The following is a 20,452-nucleotide window of genomic DNA, read 5'->3' as shown; positions in this document are numbered from 1 at the left end:
TTCTTAAGAGCCTCTTCTCTCACCCCATTTCCTCCCCCTTGCCAACTATACAGTACCACCAAATCCATCTCAGAACCCATTCTCCCTTGGTGAGGGAACCTACCCCTTTAACTGGTGGCAAGGAGTCATTGGAGGTGGTGTAGAGCAGTGGTCCCCAACCTTAGGTCTCCAGATGTTCTTGGACTTCAACTCCCAGAAATCCTGGCCAGCAGAGGTGGTGGTGAAGGCTTTTGGGAGTTGTAGTCCAAGCACATCTGGAGGCCCAAGGCTGAGGACCACTGGTGTAGAGCCCTGGTTCACAGGCTTGGGTAACCAGGTGTACTTGGACTGCAATTCCCAGAAGCCTTTACCACCAGCTCTGCTGTCCGGGGTTTCTGGGAGTTGCAGCCCATTACACCTGGGTCATCCCTAGCTTGGGAAGCACTGGTGTGGAGGAACACAGACAAGGTTACACTTCCACTGGTATTTCTTAGTAAGTGGATCCCACTGCTGTTTTCCTCACAGGCTACAGATCAGGGAAAAGTTTAGCCTGCTGGATGTTATACTATCTATTACCTATGGTTTTAAATGAATAGTTTTTAATGGATTTTTTAGTTCTGTAATTTTTTTTTAAAGCGACCGCATCTATTGCCTTTGCTTATCTTGCAACCTGTTTTACCACTTTATAAGAACGGAAAGCTATATAGGAAGGCCGTGAAATAAAATAAATATCTTTTGCAATGCCCAAAATCTTTCACCACTCAATACGCCCCAGTCCTGTAGTAGATACATGAAAGAGGGCTTCTGTTTGCAACTGTGTCCATAGTTTCTAAGTTTGGAATAGGTGGTAGAGTGTTTTATATTATAAATTCTGTTTTCCAGGTACAGTATTTGCTTGAGGATCTAAAGAAAACGGGGAATTCAACTTGTTCTTGACATCCTACCAGTACTGCCTTAGTCATGGGCATTCCAAAATAAGTCCTTTTGTACTGAGTGGGGCAATTAGAGATGGGCATGAACCAGTCTGCTGCTCCCCTTCCTTCCCTGGCCCCTCTGGCTCAAACAGCCACTCACTAGATCTAGCCTGCTTGTTTTTTTCCACCTCCTCAACTGATCTTCCAGTTCTGGCAACAGCTCAGGCTTTCTCTGCCCTGCCCTCTTGGCTGATCTCCCAGTAAGAGAAAAGGACTGGGCTGAGAAACAAGCAAGCTGGGCCTGGTGAGTGGCTGTTTGAGCCAGAGAGGGTAGGGAGGGGAGCAGCAGCAGCTGTGCTGCCGCCTTCATGAATTGGGACGAACCGGTTCGTGCCCATCTCTAAGGGCAATCGTCACTACCCAAGATGGCTGAGGACCAACTGAGCTGGCACAACGCTAGCTGAGTCTGTGCTAAATCCAAACCCCTCTCACAGCCTTGGGATCTTTTAATTAAGATTTATAGAATAAGTGAATTAGAAGGCACCTATAAGACCATTTCCTGCCAACCTAGCAGTTTGAAAGCATGTAAAAATGCGAGTAGATGAACAGGGACCACCACGGTGGGAAGGTAACGTGTTCCGTGTCTATCGTGCTGGCCACGTGACCATGGAAACTGTCTTCGGACAAACGCTGGCTCTACGGCTTGGAGACGGGGATGAGCACCACCCCCTACAGTCGGACACAACTGGACTAAATGTCAAGGGGAACCGTTACCTTTACCTATAAGACCATTGAGTCCTACCCCCTGCTCAATGCAAGAATCCAAATCAAAAACAAATCTGACAAATACAGTAGTTGTCCAATTTTCTCTTGAATACCTCCAGCGCTGGAGCACTCACCACCTTCTAAGTGGACTGATGTTGTCCTGGCAAAATAGCTTGACTCAGATCCATAGGATGTAAGTAAAAGTACTTAATCTAGATCCAACCTTCTGAGATGATTGTTCATTCATTAACAGCAGTGTGCCTAGCAAAAGCTTTTATTTTTATTGAAACATTTCAAAACAGTCTTTTATCCTTCACCTCAAGATAGTGAAGAAAAATATAAACAAAACCATACAAATGACAGCAAAAAAATGCTAGAACAGAAATGTAATCAAGAAACTTCCAGGAGGCTAATTGTAGTAATCAGCTGTAAGGAGGGAAAGGGTAGTCATGTGTTGTCTTACAAGTTTTATTAGGTATAGGCTGAACAGAATGAGAAAAGCCTTTAACTGCTGAAAATTGCCAGGGTGATTTTACCAGTGGTGGTGATTCTCAGGAAAGACTTCCTCCTCCCATTCGGCAGCTCCCATGGCTCTCCAACAATGAAAGGGGTTACCTGAGAGCCATGGGATCCTCAAGACAGAAGTAGGAAATGTTATATTTCCAAATAAATTGCCCATGCCAATGACGTCATCAGCCTTCCATGAGTGTAGCTGCACAAAATAGGATTTCAACCAAGATGTTGGCTGCTTCTTCATTTTTAAAGGAATCATTTCCCATTCTTGCCTAGTAAATTAACAGGGCAGGTAGAGAAGTGAGTTGAATGACTAAATGGATGGCAAAGAGAACATGGGGATGCAATGGCCTGGCTTTTTCACATTCACTCACAAACTCAGAAAACGCCACGGGGCAGAAGGGGGAAGAACACAGAACTTGGGAAAGTGACCCTGTTGGAAGACAAGTCCTAGAATGCCCGGACGATGTGGCCTGCGGCCATACCAGCTGTGGACTCGTGCAAGCTGTGGTTCAAAAACATCCCTTTCTCAAACTCTGAAAAAGATGAGCAGAACCTTACCCCCTAATCAACATCACACAGTTGCATCATTTTACAGAGGGTCCTGCTAAATAAGCACCGGTCCCACCATCCAATTAGCACCTGTAGGCCAAGATCCGCCGAAGCAGAAAGTAGCACCCCTGTCCTTAAATGGGGTCCTGGAGAGAAAAAGGACTCTCCAGCAGCATCAGAAATGGCGTCAAAGCCTCTTGGGAGCTTTTCCAGTGAGTCTCACGACTCAAATCCAGAGCCATTCTGGAGCCCACAGGGAACGGGGCTGAGCAGTAGGTGGCAGAACAGGAAACCAGTCATGACGGCAGGTTTTGGCTGCGTCCTTCTGCAGGCTGTAACTGGTCAAACCACCACCGCCACCACCCTGCAACTATTGCCCCTATAAGATCCTGGCCACGGACTGGATGACCAAAATCACAGATCTGTATAATTCAGAAACAACCCCACAAACATGCCAGTGATATTGGAAGATGCACTCTTTGTTTTGATTTTAGAGTTGGAAAAGGCACTCAAACAGATGCAGAAATGCCTGCTTTATTAATTCAAAGATTTTTTTCCCCCTTCGCAGGCAAGGCAGATAAAAGGCTATTTTCTTGCATGCGTCGATTCGCAAAGCAAAAATTCTGAGAGCTGGTAGAAATTTTCCCCGCAGCAAGACCACACTGGTGTGTGGAGTAACTCATGCGACTTCAAGCTTAATTTATATCTGTAACACTTCCCACAATAAGAACATTTATTTAGCATCCCAGTTGCGTGGTTTCTCTGGTGTACGCTTAGCTCCTTCTTTGTCCCAAAAACTTCTTCGCATACTAAACAGGAATAGGGTGTCTTAGCTTCTTGGGGTCTCTGATCTGTAGAACATCCCAAAGACAAACGTCTCTCAGACTTGTGTGTCCTCTGACGGGTAAGAAACTCTGATTTCTGACAATACTGTTTCCCACACGCGTAACATTCGGACTTTCTCACAACTTGGTGGGTCCTCTGATGTTGAAGGAACTCCTTCCCGCAATCCAAAGACTTACAAGATTTCTCTCCCTTTTCCTCAAAGGGGCCTCTAACGTTGTTCCCACAACGCGAGCAAACACAGGAAACCTGCCCCTTGTGGAATCTCTCCGTTTCTCCACAGTGGGCGCATTGATACATCCTCTCGCCCCCGTGAGTCCTCTCGTGGGTCAAAAGATCAGAGCTGCTCCCAAAGGCCACAGTTCCAGCACTTGTAAGTCTTCTCCATTTGGCCGTTCTCTGGGGTCATCGGTAGTGAACTTGGACCAAGATTTTCCTTCCTCTCGTCAGAGATCACTTCCTTTTCTCCTTCCAAAATGGCGGGCACTTTGGCTTTCTGCGAAGATGTTGCCAGTGGTTCTGCTTTCTTAAGACTGTCAAATCGGCCTTTCCATGGCCTTCTCTGTCCCACCCGCCCATTGCCTAATGTAAGAAAAAGGAAAAACCAAATTTGAACTGGAGGTTGCTCTTTAAAAAAAAAAAGAGCGTCGAGGGAACATGTTAAAAGCAGAGCGCCTTGCTCGCTCCTGCTGTGAGGAAGAAGGGATGACACAAGTGTTGGTCAGCATGACTTTGTACAATACCAGAACCACAGCGTGTGACATTTTTTGTGCGCAATGAGTAACTCAATCATGACATTCCCATTATTGCTAATCTTTTATCACGTAAGGTGACCAAAAGGTTTTGTTCGACTTTTAATTGTTGCATCAGTGTTACCACTTGCTTGTAACTGTTGAAAGTAGAGAGGGGGTTAGGTGAATATTTTGTTCTATTTTTAATTTAAAAATAAGAGTCTAGTGCCCTTGAGATACACAATGTGTAATCTCTTCCTTGTCCAACAACACCACAATCCAACGAATGAGGGTGCCCAGAGTATCCCTTTGCTCAGTTTATTATAACCACTGTTTAGATTTTACATCCTTGTGGCGTTCCTCTTTGTGTTCTGTACAGAGATGGGCACGAACCAGTTTCTTAAGGCAACAGCACAGCTGCTCCCTCTTGCGGCTCCTCAGCCAATCAGCCACTCACCAGGCCCAGCCTGCTTGTTTTTCCCCACCCCCTCGGCTGATCTCCCAATCAGGAGCAAGAACACAGACTTCTCTGCCCCGCCCTCTTCTCTGAGTGGGAGATCAGTCAAGAAGGCGGGGCAGAGAAGCCTGAGCTGTTGCAGGGACTGGAAGATCAGCTGAAGATCACAGGGGGAGAGGCCTGGTGAGTGGCTGATTAAGCTAGGAGAAGCAGGAGAGGAAAGCACCACCACCCGTGCCAACTTTACGAACTGAGACGAACCGGTTCGTGCCCATCTCTGTTTCTGTGTCCTCTCTCAGCCAATACAGTGGGACCTCTACTTACGAACTTAATCCATCCCAGAAGATGTTTGTTAGTTGAAACGTTCGTAAGTAGAAGCAAAATTTCCCAAAGGAATGCATTGAAAACCGATTAATCCATTCCAGCTGTTTTTGGTTCTTATCTAGAGATGCTATTCATACGTCGAAGCGTTAGTTCCCATAGGAACTAATGCAAAGCCAGTTAATTCATCCTCTACCACTAGGCAGAGAATTTTACTTCTTTTGACCTAAGATGAACTTAGGTCAAAAAAAGGGCAGGAAAGGAGGGGGGAGGGAACACCTTCTAAACAGAACACCTTTTAAACAAAACCAAGCACCTTGTAAACTCCATTTTAAAGCACGCTTGCACCAACAATCAGCAACCAGTATTCCAGCACATCCTCATCACAAAAAGAGAGCATTGGGGGGAGGGGGGAGGAGACTTGAGTCTAAACTCCATTTTAAAGCCTGCCTGCCTGGCTGCCTGCATCTACAACCACCACAACCCCTCACAGAATATTTTCTGATTTTAAAACAGACTTTAGAGCCACAATTTAACAACATACATTTTAAAACTAGAATCTACACTGCAAGACCCATCAGAGCACAGAAACATAACCCCCCACCAAGCTGCAAAAAAACCTGTATAGTACAGTAAATACAGTGTAAATACAGTGTACTCACCCAGAACAGGCAGTCTGTTTTTTTAAAAAAAGTAAAAAAAATCCAAAACTCAAAAAATAAAAAAAGTCCGTACAGTACAGTACCAGGCAATACCAGACAGTCTGAAGACTCTCTCCCTATCCACTCTCCAACCGCTTGGACAAGCAAGGTAGCAGACAAGCAGCCTCTTCGCTGGTCAACGGTTAACCTAAAGTTCAAATTTCACGCTTTGCCTGCCTCCCCCGTGGTTTTTTCGTTCATACGTTGAAGCTCTGTTCGCAAGTAGAAGCAAAATTTTGTGAATGGAGCTGTTTGTAAGTTGAAATGTTCATAGGTAGGGACGTTCATAAGTAGAGGTTCCACTGTATTCAACATTCATTCCAGATTTTGGTTGCCAGTACAGGTTGTTATAAATAGGAGTTATCTCTTGAATCAAGAGCTAGGCTTACCCATGGCTCCATTAGGTCACTGTGCCGGGCCTTTCCTCACAATAAAGCAAAAATGCTCCCCATGTTTATGCAAAGCTATCTCTTCCCAAGAACATGTAGGAAAAACATAAGTCTACAAAACACACTCCATCTATCTTAAATAAGCAAAAGCAAGTGATAACAATAGAGCGCTGAACAACATATGCACGGCATTTTTTTTTTCTGAAACTAAAGCAAGGGTAACAATTTGTCTGTTCAAGTAGGCAAAAAGTAAGGAAAGCTTTGGAAAGTAGTGTTCCAAGAAGAGATGGGCGTGAACTCGGAAAATGGTGGTTTGTGATGGTTTATTGTTGTTCATGAACATTAATGAATTCTCAAAAAACTGGATCAGTTCAATTCAGGATTTTAGGGAGCCACAGAACGGCCCCCAAGCGACTTAAGAGACGCCAAACTCACAAGGAGTCTTCAGTTGATGCTCCTATCCACCCCCCTCCACATCTGGCAAAAGTTGGATTTGGAATATCCAAATTATAGCCACTCAAATCCGGTCGTCCCCCCCCCCAGGAAAGTGCTCTTCAGCAGCTGGCTTGGGAGAAACCAGTGGTTCATGCAAGGGAACCTGAGATGGGGTGTTGCTTGTCATGAGATGGACAGGGAAAGGATCACGCCCTTTTCCCAAACCCCATGGACCACACCTTTCCCTGACTGGCAGATAGGTTGCCCTGTATGGGATGTGTCGCTGGAGGTCTGAGATGGACAGATCGCTCCCCAGTAGAAGGGAAGCTTTGAGGTAGAGAGGTTGCTCTGAGGTAAGTGAGCTGCTCCATAGTAGACCAGTCTGTCTGCAGCTGATGGGCAGCTGGAGGACCCAGATAAATAGGCGGTAGGCAGCTAAGAGTTCGGTCATCTTCAGGCAGGCTCTGGATGTATGGATGCTTTATGGGGACTCAAGGTACAGCAGGAGCCCCATGGCGGAAGCGAACCTCCACCCACCCTAGTGCAGAGAGCGCAACGCCGGATGAAAATGGGGAGCAGAGTTGGGAGGGGCGCCGAGGTCAATCCTGCTCCAAGTCCTCTAGCTGGGAAGGTCCAGAGAAGGGAAGCCCAACAAGGGGCTGTTGGCCTTGATGAAGGATAACCGTTCCACCATGACCGGGTCCAGGCGGGAACGGTGCGGCCGGAGCAGATCACTGAGGTGAGAAAAGACCCGCTCGCTCTGGACACTGGTAGGGGGGCAGGAAAGGAGGTCCATGGCCACTGTGGATAACTCTGGCCATATGGCACTTTTACGTGCCCAGTACTGGAGGGGGTCGGACTCAGGGGGCTGAGTGGGCTCCGCCAGGTACTCGCGCACCATGATCTCTGCAGAGTCCTCTTCCACCGCCCGCGCAGCTTCTCCGGCAGCGGCAACCGCCCAGCAAACCACTGAGTTCCAGTACTGTGGGGTGGATCCCCGGTTGGGCGTTATCTCTGCGGAAGGGCTGGCACACGGCTCCTGCGGATGACGCTCCTCCTCCTGTCCCTCGCACCCGGGCATCCCCGGTTCTTCTCCTCCGCGTCTCTCGCCCTGGACCCTGCGGACCTCCGTGGAGAGCTCCGTCCTCCACTCCTCGAGTTCCGCGTTCTGCAAGGCCAAACTGGCCTTGATCCGTGGATCGCAGAGGCAAGCTAATCGGTAAACCCTGTCTCGGCAGAGTGGATGGAGTCGCTTCCGCACGCCGGCCTGCAACCTCAACACCAAGGCCCTGGTCTGGGGAAGCAGAGAGGACCCCTGGGAGTACACAGACTCCAGCGCCCGGTCGAGGGCGTGCACGAGGGGGATGACTTGCCCCAGGCTTGCGACGTGAGCACAGAGGACGTCATTGGTCTCCTTGAAAGGCTTCAGGACCTCCACCATCTGGGAGAGGGCCAGCCAATCCACGGAGCTGATGCCCACCTCCCTTCCCTCGGACAGGATGGGCGTGGTGGACATGATGTCCTCCAAGGTGGTCTTCTGCTCCACCAGACGCGAGACCATCACGTAGGTGGAGTTCCAGCGGGTCGGCAGGTCTTGAAGGAGCACATGCTCCTCCTGCCCCAACTCATCCTGCCTCTCGCGCAGCCAACGGGCAATGTTCAGGCTGCGGGAAAAATGGCTGACCAAGTGCCGGCAGTTCTCCAACAGCGCATGGGTCTCCCGCGTTCCTGCGTTCCACTCCGGGTTGACTCTGCTCCCCAACCCGACAGCGTCCTGCACGACCAGGTGCAACTGGTGCGCCATGCACACAATCCCCTCAAAACCGGCCGCGTTCAACACCGCCAACATGTTCCGACTGGCATCCGTCACCATGTGGCCACGGAGCACTTGGCCCCGTGGCGCCCACTCCTCCAGCGCAGCCAGGAACTCCTCGGCGATGTGCTTCCTGGTCGCCTTGGCCTCCAAATTCCGCACCTGGAGCAGGACGGACCTGTAACCTGGAGGCAGAATGGGCACCTCCCCTTGCGGCCCTGTTGTCGGTGCCCCGGCCGTTTTCAGGTCCTCCGGCTGCCACCAGTGGGCGGTGAGGGAGAGGTACCGGTGGTGGCCGCTGCTCCACATGTCCGCTGCGAAATGAACCTTACGGCCGTGGGTTTGGGAGAGCTGGGCCCGGACCAGCTCCCGCACGGAGTCGTAGATGGAGGGCAGGATTCGCCGGCTGATGGTTCTTCTCGACGGGGGGACATACCAGGGGGCAAAGAAATGAAGCACGCGGCGGAAGGCTGTGGTCTCCACGGTGGCCAGAGGCAGTCCGAGCAAGGCGATCATCTCGGCAACGAGGCGGGTGCCCGTCTCCTGTGCCTCCCCCCTAGTCATTCTGCCCAAGGGCGTCGGCGTCTCCGCCGGAACATCCTCCTGGAGCGTGGCCGGCCGGAAAGGCTCCCCCGCCACGCCCCCCATGGCTGTCTTCTTGACCAGCAGCGACTGCCTCTCCCTCCCCAGTTCTTCCCACAGGGCCTGCCTCTTCCTCCCCGCCGAGGCGGTTCCTTCAGGGGGAAGGACGTTCGGGTGGTGCCTCTGGAGATGGCAGCGGAGGGCCGTGGAGGAAAGGTGCCTGGGGTTGGATCCCCTCCGCACCACCACGCTGCATATGTTGCAACGCGCCGCGCAAGGGTCTTCAGGAACGTTCGAGAAATGGTTCCAAAGCGGGCGCTTGGCACGTTCTGCAGAAAGCGGGGCGGGGCGGAGAGCCAAGTGGCCCTGTTCATGACTGGCCCAGGGAGACTGGGCGGTGTGGATCGTCTGGGAGGATTGTGGCACGCTGGTCTCGGAGTACTGGAGGGACAGGGGTGGCTGTGGGGCAGAAGCATGCATCAAGGCTTGGGTTTGGGGGGAGATGGAGGGTCCCCGATCTTGAACACTGAACTCTTCTGAGTCCTCAATGAAAATAATTTGCTCTTTTTCAGATACTTCAAACCGCTTTTCTTCCACCTCCTTCTTCCATAGGTGGATTCGAACATGATCTGACTTGAGAGGAGGAACCGCATCTCCCAATACGCCCGGAGACACTACGCTGGAGATGGACGCTCCCGGATTGGCTAAATGGGCTCCCTGGGCAGGAACGGTGCCTGTTCTTGAGGTGGAGATTGGCTTCTTCCCCTTGGACCTCTGACCCGTCCTCCTTTTCAGATGGTCCGACTCCCACAGCAGAGGCGCCCAGAGGCAGAGAAACCCTTCCACGGGAGTTGCAGGCAGGCAAGCAGGTAGTTGGGGACCTGGGAGAAAAGTTTAGTGTGGGTGTGACGGACTGATCTTGGCAGAGAGAACCTTCTTGGGGGCCCAGCAGCTTTGGGAGAAACCCTTCAGCAGGACTTAAGAGGCAAGCCAGCAGGCAGGCAGGCAGGCAGGCAGGCAGGCAGGCAGTTAGTTAACTGGGGACCAGGGAGAAAAGCATAGCGTGGGTTGTGCTTTGGATAAATTGAAAACAGAACTGCTTTATTTTTTTTTTTTTAAGTGACAAAAAAGCCTTTCTTGTCACTGAAAGCCAACCCAAGCAAGCGACCGAGCTCGAAGTTCTGGTAACTTCATTATTATTATTAGATAGATAGATAGATAGATAGATAGATAGATAGATAGATAGATAGATAGATAGATAGATAGATAGATAGATAGATAGATAGATAGATAGACAGACAGACAGACAGACAGACAGACAGACAGACAGACAGACAGACAGACACACACACACACACACACACACACACACACACACACACACACACAGTGGTGCCTCACTTAACGATTGCCTCGTTAAACGACGAAACCGCTATACAATGACTGCTTTGCAATCACTTTTGTGATCGCAAAACAATGTTTTAATAGGCAAAATCCGCTTTGTTACGATTGGTTCCCTGCTTCGGGAACTGATTCTACGCATTACGACGTTTTTAAAACAGCTGATCAGTGGCTTCAAAATGACCGCCGGCTGTGTAAAATGGCTCCCCACTGTGTTTTTGGATGGATTCCTCGCTTTACAGGCACCGAAAATGGCCGCCCCTATGGAGGATCTTCCCTGCAGTGTGAGTTTTTCAGCCCACTGGAACGCATTGAATGGGTTTTCAATGCGTTTCAATCGGATTTTTTATTTCGCTTAATGAGGATTTATCTCTACAGCGATTTCGCTGGAATGGATGATCCTCGTTAAGCGAGGCACCACTGTAGTTAACTATATATTTGCGGGATTTAAAAAAAAACATATTTTTAGTATTTTCAGAGCATGAATAAATGAATCAGCAGATACTGATCCTGTGGATAAAGGGGTCCCCAACTGCAATTTATCTTTCCCAGGGGCCATTCCTGCCATTCTCTGCGTGCCAACATAGATATCCTTGAGTCGGTCTATGGCTTCCAGCTTGCAGACCCCACCACCACCACCACCCACAATCATCAACGAGGAGAGACTTACCGAATACGTTCCTACTCTCAGCGACCTCCGGCACAGCCTCCAGGGAAAGATGCGTCTCCACTGTGTCTGGCACAGCCTGGTCTGATGCGGGGAGATCCACAGACGCTTCTTTTAACACACCTGTGATCTAAGTGGGGGGGGGCATGGAAAACGATTCAAAACACAGCATAGGAAACAATGCGCTCTGCTATCCAACAGAGATCCTGCCTTCCAGCCTGCTTAAGGTCCTGGAAGCTGAACTGGGTATCTTGTTCCCCGAGATTTCCAGTCAGAACAGTCATGTCTGGAATGGTAGGGGGTGGGTGCTTTCAAAGGCCGAGATAGATGAATTCGTGTTTAGATGGACCACCGAGCCCTTTGCCAAGACTTCCGGGAGGAAGCAATTAGACATTTCCATACTGAATTATTAGGGTGGAGGGGAACCGGCGAAAGGCAGCCATAAATGTGCACGCTACGACATAGCCATGTTCAAGTCAATGATAGAAGCCATGCTTCAATGTAACCACAAAAACAACACTTATAGCAGGTACGTGCATCTATGAAGGACAACAATTGAAAGAAGCTGCTAGTTCCCTTGACTGTGTCATTCCGCCAGTGGAGGCTGGTGGTGATCATGGACAGGCTGACTCCACTGACGGTTTTTAGCCTGAACTTTTAAAGCTGCTGGGCCTATTTGGGATGTAGGGCTCAGCACACTGAAGAGCTCTTGTTACGTACAGACCAGAGATGGGCCTGCAAGTGATGAACAGCTGGTTGGCATGAACCCTGGCTTCCCTGCTCCACCTCCTCTGGCGCTGCCTCTGAATGGGCACCTGCTGGAGGAGGCAGGGCAGGGAAGCCAGGAAGCTTGCCAACCAGCTATTCATCGTGGTTCGTGCCCATCTCTAGTTCAGACTAACACCCAGTATGGACTCACCAGCCTCTAATAGATCTGGCTCCATGCTCACGAAGGGAGGCAGGAGGTAGTGGGTCACAGAGGTGAGTTACAACAAAAGTCACACACTGCAGTCCCCTAGCTGCCGATTCTTCAATCAAGCACCACACCCCGCTCTTTCAGAGCCCCTCCCAATATGTGGCACACATTGCAAAAAGGCACAGATCAAACTCCACCGCCTGCAAATGGAAATCCAAACTGAATGTCTGGTCTTGTCTGTTTTTCGATTTGGTGCAGGCTGAGAGTCAGGGAGGTGCACTCCCAGGGCTACTGTGGCCCCCAACTAGTGCTGGAGGTGGCATTTCATCCCTTAAGCCAGTGGTCCCCAACCTTGGGCCTCCAAATGTTCTTGGACTTCAACTCCCAGAAATCCTGACCAGCAGAGGTGGTGGTGAAGGCTTCTGGGAGTTGTAGTCCAAGAACATCTGGAGGCCCAAGGTTGGGGACCACTGCCTTAAGCCAGTGGTTCCCAAACTTGGGCAACCCAGATATTCTTGGGCTGCAACGCCCACAGCCTTCACTGTGGTGGGAGTTGCAGTCCAAGAACTCCTATTGGGAGCCACTGCCTTAGGCCACCCAAACTCCTCCTCCTTGATCTGGTCTCAGAGGATGGTGACATTGCAGTTGCTGTCGGCTGAGACCGAAGTGCCCAAATTCGGTTGTAAGTACAGTGGTGCCTCGCTAGACAGTTACCCCACATGACAGTTTTTTCGCTAGACATTGACTTTTTGCGATTGCTATAGCGATTTGCAAAACAGTGATTCCTGTGGGTGAATTTCGCTGGACAATGTTTGGTCCCTTCTTTGCAAACCGATTTTCGCTAGACAACGATTTTGACAGCTTCCTCCGCGCTCGCAAAACAGGTGTTTTCGGGACCTAAGCTTCGCAAGAGAGCAATTTAAACAGCTGATCGGCAGTTCGCAAAGCGGCTTTCCTATGGCCGATCTTCGCTAGACAATGACGATTCTTCCCCATTGGAACGCATTAAACAGGTTTTAATGCATTCCAATGGGGAAATGCTTTTCACTAGACATTGATTTCGCTAAACAGCGATTTCAGTGGAAGGGATTATCATCGTCTAGCGAGGCACCACTGTATGGTTAAAACAAACCAACCAACCAACCAACCAACAAAAAACATTCCACAACAGTCCAAGGACGCCGAAAGGAAACCCACGTACCTGCTGTTCACCCCCTCTGGCCTTCTGCTGTCTAAGAAGGAAATCCTCAGCCAGCATCACAGCCTGAGCACAGCTCTTTGGGCCCTCCTTCCGGACCCAGCTCTGCATCTCCAGAGGCAGGATGGCCAAGAACTGCTCCAGCGTCACCAGCTCCAAGATCTGCTCCTTGGTGCGCCTTTCCGGCTTCAGCCACTGGCGGCAACTTTCCTGGAGCTGCCTGCAAAGCTCCCGAGGCCCGTTGGCTCCTCGGTAGCCCAGGGATCGAAAACACTGGCGCTGCATCTCCGACCAAGTAGGCTCTCCAGCGAGAGGGTCTTCCTTTCCCTTCCCTTCGTGGGTGGCCTCCAGCTGGGTCTCTGGGTCTTGTTTGGCTTCCTCTAAGAAACTGACCAGATCTGAGGAAACCCACAACCCTTTAGGCCACTTCATGGCTTCTGCTGTTGTCTGAGTGGTTGCCTCACGGGTTTCAGGACCGCCGCATGGCCTGGGCCCAAGGAGGGGGGCAGTTTCCCCGCTAAACTGCGGAGCCTGCAAAGTCCTCAAAAAGTCCTGCAACTGGGAATCCCAATTCATTGACGGCCCTTCCTCTGGTTCTTCCTTCACACATGGCTTTTCACGTAAAGCTCCTTGCCTAACCTCTCCTGGTTCGAGGCCCGCCATGTCCCGCTCCTCTGTTTTAATTTCTACCTCCATGCTCTCCATGGGCAGCCACTGTCTCTTGTATCCTTCCCCCAAAACCTTGTTTTCCTCTTCCTCTGTCAGCACTTTGAAGGATGCCTCAGAAAAATTTCCAGACCGTTTCAGATTCCATGAACAAAAAAACACTCTTATAACGAGACTCTCGGACAAGAAGGCCTCAGAACTGTTCAACAAGCCAACCCAATTCTTCTTTCGCTTCCTGTGGGAAAAGGAGACGCCGGATGAAAAGAAACAAGAGGCAACCTATTGGAGGACGAACTAGGAAACCTGGGAATCTCTTAATAAAAACCACATATTAATCATGCTAGGGTCCTCCCTCCTTCTGTATTAAGCAAACATAATCACAGAGGGAGGGAGGGAGGGAAGAGTCTTGAAAACCATTTCACCTGCATGTTGTCCCAAGATGTATGTTCGCCACCCTCGTACACCTCTCCTCCCAAGCTCTATGAAAGAACTGGAGATGTTGAGCCTTGAGAAAAGAAGACCTACCACTTTTCAAATATTTGAACGGGAGTCATACAGAGGAGGAGCAGGATCTGTTCTCGGTCATCCCGGAGTTTAGGACAGATAATAATGGGCTCAGGCTACAGGAAGCAAGATTTAGGCAGAGCATCAAGGAAAACAGGGAGGGCCTCAGAAATATAAATGTCAGTAGCTCAGATGATACCACTCTGATGGCAGAAAGTGAGGAGGAATTAAAGAACCTCTTAATGAGGGTGAAAGAAGAGAGTGCAAAAAAATGGTCTGAAGCTCAACATCAAAAAAACTAAGATCATGGCCACTGGTCCCATCACCTCCTGGCAAACAGAAGGGGAAGAATTGGAGGCAGTGACAGATTTTACTTTCTCAGGCTCCATGATCACTGCAGATGGTGACAGCAGCCACGAAATTAAAAGACAGAAAGCAATGACAAATCTAGACAGCATCTTAAAAAGTAGAGACATCATAGGCATCCTTCAGTCTCAAGAGACTATGGTAACATGCTCTGTATCGAGGAGTGTCCTCTCCAGAGCATGAAGCCTGGGTAAAGTAATATAGAGGATAGGCTGTTACCCAAGCAGCAGATCCCCCCCTCTCCACGTCGCTGAAATGGTCCAATGGAAAGGCAAGAGCCAATACAACTGGTTCCAGCGACGTCGCAGGAGTTGGCAGAACGACACGAACTGCCTTCGGGACTCCGGCTCCAGATTTTGCCTCTAGGTTAACTCCTGAAGCCTTTTCCATGAGTGGATATAGCCACAAGGCAATGGAGGTTTGAAATCGGAGTTTTCCTTCTCCTAGATGGGCTGCCTTCCATGGCTGACGTGCCCCACCTACCCCGCCTGCTCTTTAATAGTGCAGAAGAATATCTCCCCAATATTCCAAGCTATACAGTACTGCCTCAGGAGATGGAGGTTCTATTTCTAACCATTACAGCCAGGGGACACAGTGTAATGAAACAGGATGCACCTTGACTTACTGCAACAGAGGTACTCACACAGGACAACAAAGAGTCTTGCGACAAATTATGTTTTCATCATCATCATCATCATCTTGGAACTGAAGAGCTGGAAGGGACCGTATGGATCATGGAGTGCAACCCATGTGAAGGAGGCGCAGTGGGGATTCGAACTCCCAACCTCTGTCTCTGCATTCAGAGACTTAACCCAATATAGTAGAGACATCACCTTGCCAACAAAGGTCCGCATAGTCAAAGCTATGGTTTTTCCAGTAGTGATGTATGGAAGTAAGAGCTGGACCACAAAGGAGGCTGAACGCTGATGAATTGATGCTTTTGGATGAGAGTCCCCTGGACTTCAAGCACATCAAACCTATCCATTTTGGAGGAAATGAACCCTGAGTGCTCACTGGAAGGACAGATCCTAAAGCTGAGGCTCCAGTACTTTGGCCATCTCATAAGAAGAAAAGACTCCCTGGAAAAGACCCTGATGTTAGGAAAGTGTGAGGGCAAGAGGAGAAGGGGACGACAGAGGATGAGATGGTTGGACAGGGTCACCGAAGCTACCAGAATGAATCTGACCCAACTCCGGGAGGCAGTGGAAGATAGGAGGGCCTGACGTGCTCTGGTCCTTGGGGTCACACATGACTAAACGACTAAACAACAAAAAACAATCAACTGTTACTATTTAAAAGGCTGGGAGGGGGATTTTCACCAGGATGTGAATTTATTTTACAGGGACTGGAAGCTTGCCTCCCTCCGCCCAGCCATCATCCTAACTACACCCCAGCTCTGCAATGTGCTCCCCCCTGGCGCCCCATAAACGCACCACCTTTGCACCCCAGAGCCAGGTTGTTGCAAATTAAGGCAGGCTCTAGCTGGGATCCTCTGGCAACAGAGGGGGGGGGCGATGCCTAGGAATCCCCGAGGGGGCAAACGCTCCCTTTCCCCGAGACCCCCAACGTGCCCCCCTCCCCGGGAAGGTCCTTCCTCACGTGGCGCCTCCCCGGAAAGTTGCCAACCGCCCGGGTCGCTCCCGCGCCGGGAGGGCGAAAGGCAAAATTCAATCTCGCGCCCACCGAGGGGGAGGGGGAGGAGCTATTGCTTCGCCCCAAGTTTCCTGGTTTTTTTTTGGGGGGGGGGTTTGAAGCTTGGGCCGTTCTGCGAGTCAAACCTCTATCCTTTTAACCCTTTAACAGCGACTGTTTCTGTTTCCTTCTCTCCCCCCTCCTCAGCCCTGGCCGCCTGTGCCTAAATGGAGGCGAGGCGCAGCTGTAATTTTCTACCGACAAATTCCTTAACCCCCCCCACCAAAAAAAAAAAAAAAGACGACAAAAAGGAAGCGCTGATTTGAATAAAAATTGCATTTGCTAACTTACCTGTCTTGTTGCGAGGTGTCTTCGAGTCAGCTCGGGCCCCACGGGGGATCCTCTCGGTGGTTCCCAAGCTTGGGTAGCCCAGGTGGTTCCTGGACTACAACTCCCAGAAATCCTGGCCAGCAGAGCTAGTACTGAAGGCTTCCTTCCACTATTATGGAGCGTGTTGTTTTAAACTGTACTCACAAAACAGAATTTGGGCGCTTCAGATTCAGCAAGCAGCAGCTGCAATGTAATCATCTCCAATGATGTATATTTTGGTACTCAGACAACCACAGAAGCCATTCAAATGGCCTGGGTCGTGGTTCTTAAGACTGTAATTCCCAGAAAACCCTGACCAGTGCAGCCGATGGTGGAGGCTTCTGGGAATTGGAGTCCAAGAAATCCTTGGGTTACCCAAGGTGGGGGACCACTGCAAAAGTTGCCTCCAAAATGCCCTCTCAGTTACAGCACCTCTCCGTTCCTGCACTCCCTTCCATGGCTTCCTTAATGGAGCCAATTTATATGTCCAGAGGCTAACTTAGAAAGGGGTTATTATAATTTTTAACTAGAGATGGCCACGAACCAGTTCGTCCCAGTTCGTAAAAGTGGCAGCACAGGTGCTACTGCACCTCTCCCCTGACTCAATCGGCCGCTCACCAGGCCCCGCGTGCTAGGCTTCCCGCACCTCCTCCACCGATCCACTTCCGCCCGCAGCTCAGGCTTCTCTGCCCTGCCCTCGTGGCTGATCTCCCAATCAGACAAAAGGGTGGGGCCAGAGAAGTCTGTTCCCTTGCTTGTGATTGGGAGATTAGCTGAGGGGGCGGGAAAAGCAAGCAAACAGGGCCTGGGGAGTAGCTGATTGGCTGAGGAGGCGGGGAGGGGAGCTTGCTGGCTTGACGAAGTGGGAGGAACTGGTTCATGCCCATATCTAATTGCAACATAACATCTTGTGCTTTGTGTTTGAGGATGAAAGAGCCTGGCTTATATTTATCTATTTAAAATATTTTTACCATGTCTTTCACCTTCGGAAGTACTTACATCATTGAAAGACAGTATTTAAAGCTGAGAACAATGGGCATAAAGAGGCAGCTTCCATCATAAAATGACAATATTAAAGCTAAACAATAAGTTTACAGATATTTAAAGGGAACAAATCCCACTCTGAGAGATAGTAAACACAAGTACTAATAAAGACCCAGTCAGCCCAGGAAAGCATAACAACCCAGCTAAAACACACACTCATGTAGCGAGTCACTGCAGGAAATCTTGCTTGAAGGGAAAGGTCTTTGCTTACAAAAGGACAGCAAAGATGGGGCCGGCCTGGCCTCCTGTGGGAGGGAGTTCCAGAGTCTGAGAGCAGCCACAGAGAAGGCCCTCTCCTGTGTCCCCACCAAATAAACCTGTGAAGGTGGTATGACTGAGGTAGGATCATAAAGGGAGACACGGTTCTGGAGATAGCTTGGACGCAAACCATTTAGAGCTTCATTGGTGAGGACCAGTACTTTGAATTGGGCCTAGAAAGAAATTGGCAGCCAGTGGAGCTGCTGTAATGGGTGAGAGGGAGTGGGCTATGTGATCCCTATAACGGCCTCACTCAGCAATCGGAGTATTTTGGACCTGCTAAAGTTTCCGAACACTTTCCATCAGCAGCCCCGCATACAGCACGTTACAGGAAACCAGCCAGGAAGTAACTAGGGTGTGTGTCACAGTGGCCAGATTAGATCCCTCCAGAAACGGGGGGGGATGTAGCTGGTATGCTAGTTTAATTAAGCAAATGCACGCCTGGCCACCGCCAAAACCTGGCAAGGAGGCTCAGAGAGGAATCCAGAGATCCCCAAACTGCTCGCCTGTGTTTTCAGAGGGTAAACATAGGCTACCAGAAAATAAATTTGACAGAATAAAATATCTTACACATGGACTTTTTTTTTATTAAAATGGTTACTCAGAGAGCATTACCCACATGCGAAGAGCCTGGATACCTCAGGGAGTTCTAAAGAAGCAGCCACTTCCTGAGCAAGCCATCAACACAAATTAAACCAGAGGCACGTGTATGCACATGTCCAAGGCTGTGTGCACCCTCCCCTACACATACACACACCTGGCTCTTGCATTTTCTCACGCGCCTCCATTAAGGACCTCTGCACACACAGCTTTCCATTTTCGCTCTTCAATACTGAGGTGAAAAGTGATTTCTGAAATACGGAAAGCTGGTGGGGAGATAATCTTGAGTTTTTGCCTATTCGGTCTTCTCCACTAGGCATGGCGTGCTGATGGACACTCACTGACCCACATGGGGGTAATGGCTACAGTAGGATTTGGGAACAATTCTTCTCCCCACCGAGTCATGAAACTGCCTGGGCCAGTCTCTCTCTCTCTCTCTCCACACACTGAGCTACCTCTTAGGGTTATTGTGAGGAGAATTAAACTTGGCATTTCTGTTTAACAGCCTACAGATGCATCTGATAAAAATCTGGTTTGTGGCCTCTAGGATTATGTCAATGAACACTTGTCCCTTCTGAAGATACAGTGCAGGGGTCAGATTGAGCTTTCAAGGAGAACCTGGTTCTAAGCCACACTCAGCCAAAGGAACTCACAAATTGCCCTCAGGCCAGTTGCTCTGCCCCAGTCTGACCCACCTTGCAGGGCTGGCAAGAGCACAAAGTGGAGAAGAGAGCAACATGCATGGCTTTAACTCACAAGAAGAATGGGAATATCAGTGTAAAGTAATAACAAGGTGCATAACCATAGCTGGACACCATACTTTTAAGAAGGATGCCAAGAAACAAGCAAATTCAGAGGGGAACAAGGATGATCAGGGGACTGGAAATCAAGCCCTCTCAGGAAATGCTGAAGGAACTGGGCATGTTTAGCCTTGAGAAAAGAAGACTGAGGGGAGATATGGCAGTGCTTTTCAAATACCTCCCCCCCCAACCAATCTGCAGTCCCAAAAAGGTTGGGGACCGCTGCCCTATATTATCTGTTGCATTGCTGATGATCGTTCCTCTCTGCCTGTCTTTTCCAATGGTTCTTTTGAACCCAGACCTTGCTTGGCACTCACCTTCTCTTTAAAATCCATGCAGGGCTGGAAAGCTGTTGAGGATCCTCTAATGGTATCTAATGCAAGAAAACTCCCAAAGCTAGTTTTCCAGGAAGAAATAACTTCTTCAAATCTGCCTTTTTCGAATGCCCCTGCCTCTCTGTGAAGCAGAACTCTCTTTAACCCTTTCACTGTTTCATTCTTCTTTCTGTTATAGTCATGAGGGTCAGAAAGTACATTCTGTTAAAAAAAAAAAGGAGCCAGGTGTGTATTTGTGGGTATACACAAGTGGTGAATGTGAAGGGCTGACTCTACCATTATACATGGTGGGGTGACTGCCTCTGGCCACAGATTTGGATGGAGGTGTAATGAATGATGGAGGCTAGAGATTATGCCCCGTAGCCTGCCACAGTTTGCTCTCCCCTAGGTCAGTGGTTCTTCTCTTTGGATCTTGTAGATGTTTTGGACTTCCATTCCAAGAAATCAGAAGACCCCAAGGTGCAGAGAAGCACCATCTTAAGCTACCTTAACACCTTCATGCATCAATTTCGCTTTTCTACAGAGAATGAGCAGGAGGTTGGACTCAATGGCTTCAATGGCCCCTTCCAACTCATTTATTCTATGGTTCTGGTGTGGTTGCCATCTTGTATTCTTCCCAATGAAGGTTTTGATTCAAGAAAGCAAAGTTGGAGATGGTTCTCTCTGAGTGTATGTTTATATATACACATATATGCCAGGCT

General features: G+C 49.5%; 1 protein-coding gene across 3 annotated transcripts; it reads right to left on the bottom strand.

The window, feature by feature from the left end:
* Positions 1 to 1,916: 1,916 nt before the first annotated feature.
* On the bottom strand, positions 1,917 to 17,413 carry LOC110090354 (zinc finger BED domain-containing protein 4). Of its 3 annotated transcripts, none has more exons than XM_020814021.3 (4): positions 16,697 to 17,413; positions 13,181 to 14,078; positions 11,067 to 11,193; positions 1,917 to 9,876 (listed from the first exon to the last, which is right to left on the bottom strand). In XM_020814021.3, the coding sequence occupies exons 2-4, from the start codon at positions 13,880 to 13,882 to the stop codon at positions 7,220 to 7,222; spliced, it is 3,486 nt and encodes a 1,161-aa protein (XP_020669680.3). In that variant the 5' UTR covers positions 13,883 to 14,078; positions 16,697 to 17,413; the 3' UTR covers positions 1,917 to 7,219. The 3 variants fall into 3 exon arrangements, with proteins under 3 accessions (XP_020669680.3, XP_078244436.1, XP_072845125.2); XM_078388310.1 differs by lacking the exon at positions 16,697 to 17,413 and adding an exon at positions 15,547 to 16,441; XM_072989024.2 differs by lacking the exon at positions 16,697 to 17,413 and adding an exon at positions 14,369 to 15,538.
* Between the last annotated feature and the right edge of the window lie 3,039 nt (positions 17,414 to 20,452).

This window comes from Pogona vitticeps, chromosome 2, assembly GCF_051106095.1.
Source record: "Pogona vitticeps strain Pit_001003342236 chromosome 2, PviZW2.1, whole genome shotgun sequence".
NCBI lineage: Eukaryota > Metazoa > Chordata > Lepidosauria > Squamata > Agamidae > Pogona > Pogona vitticeps.
The sequence above is the reverse complement of the archived record's forward strand: the minus strand, read 5'-3'. Positions and strand labels throughout refer to the sequence as shown.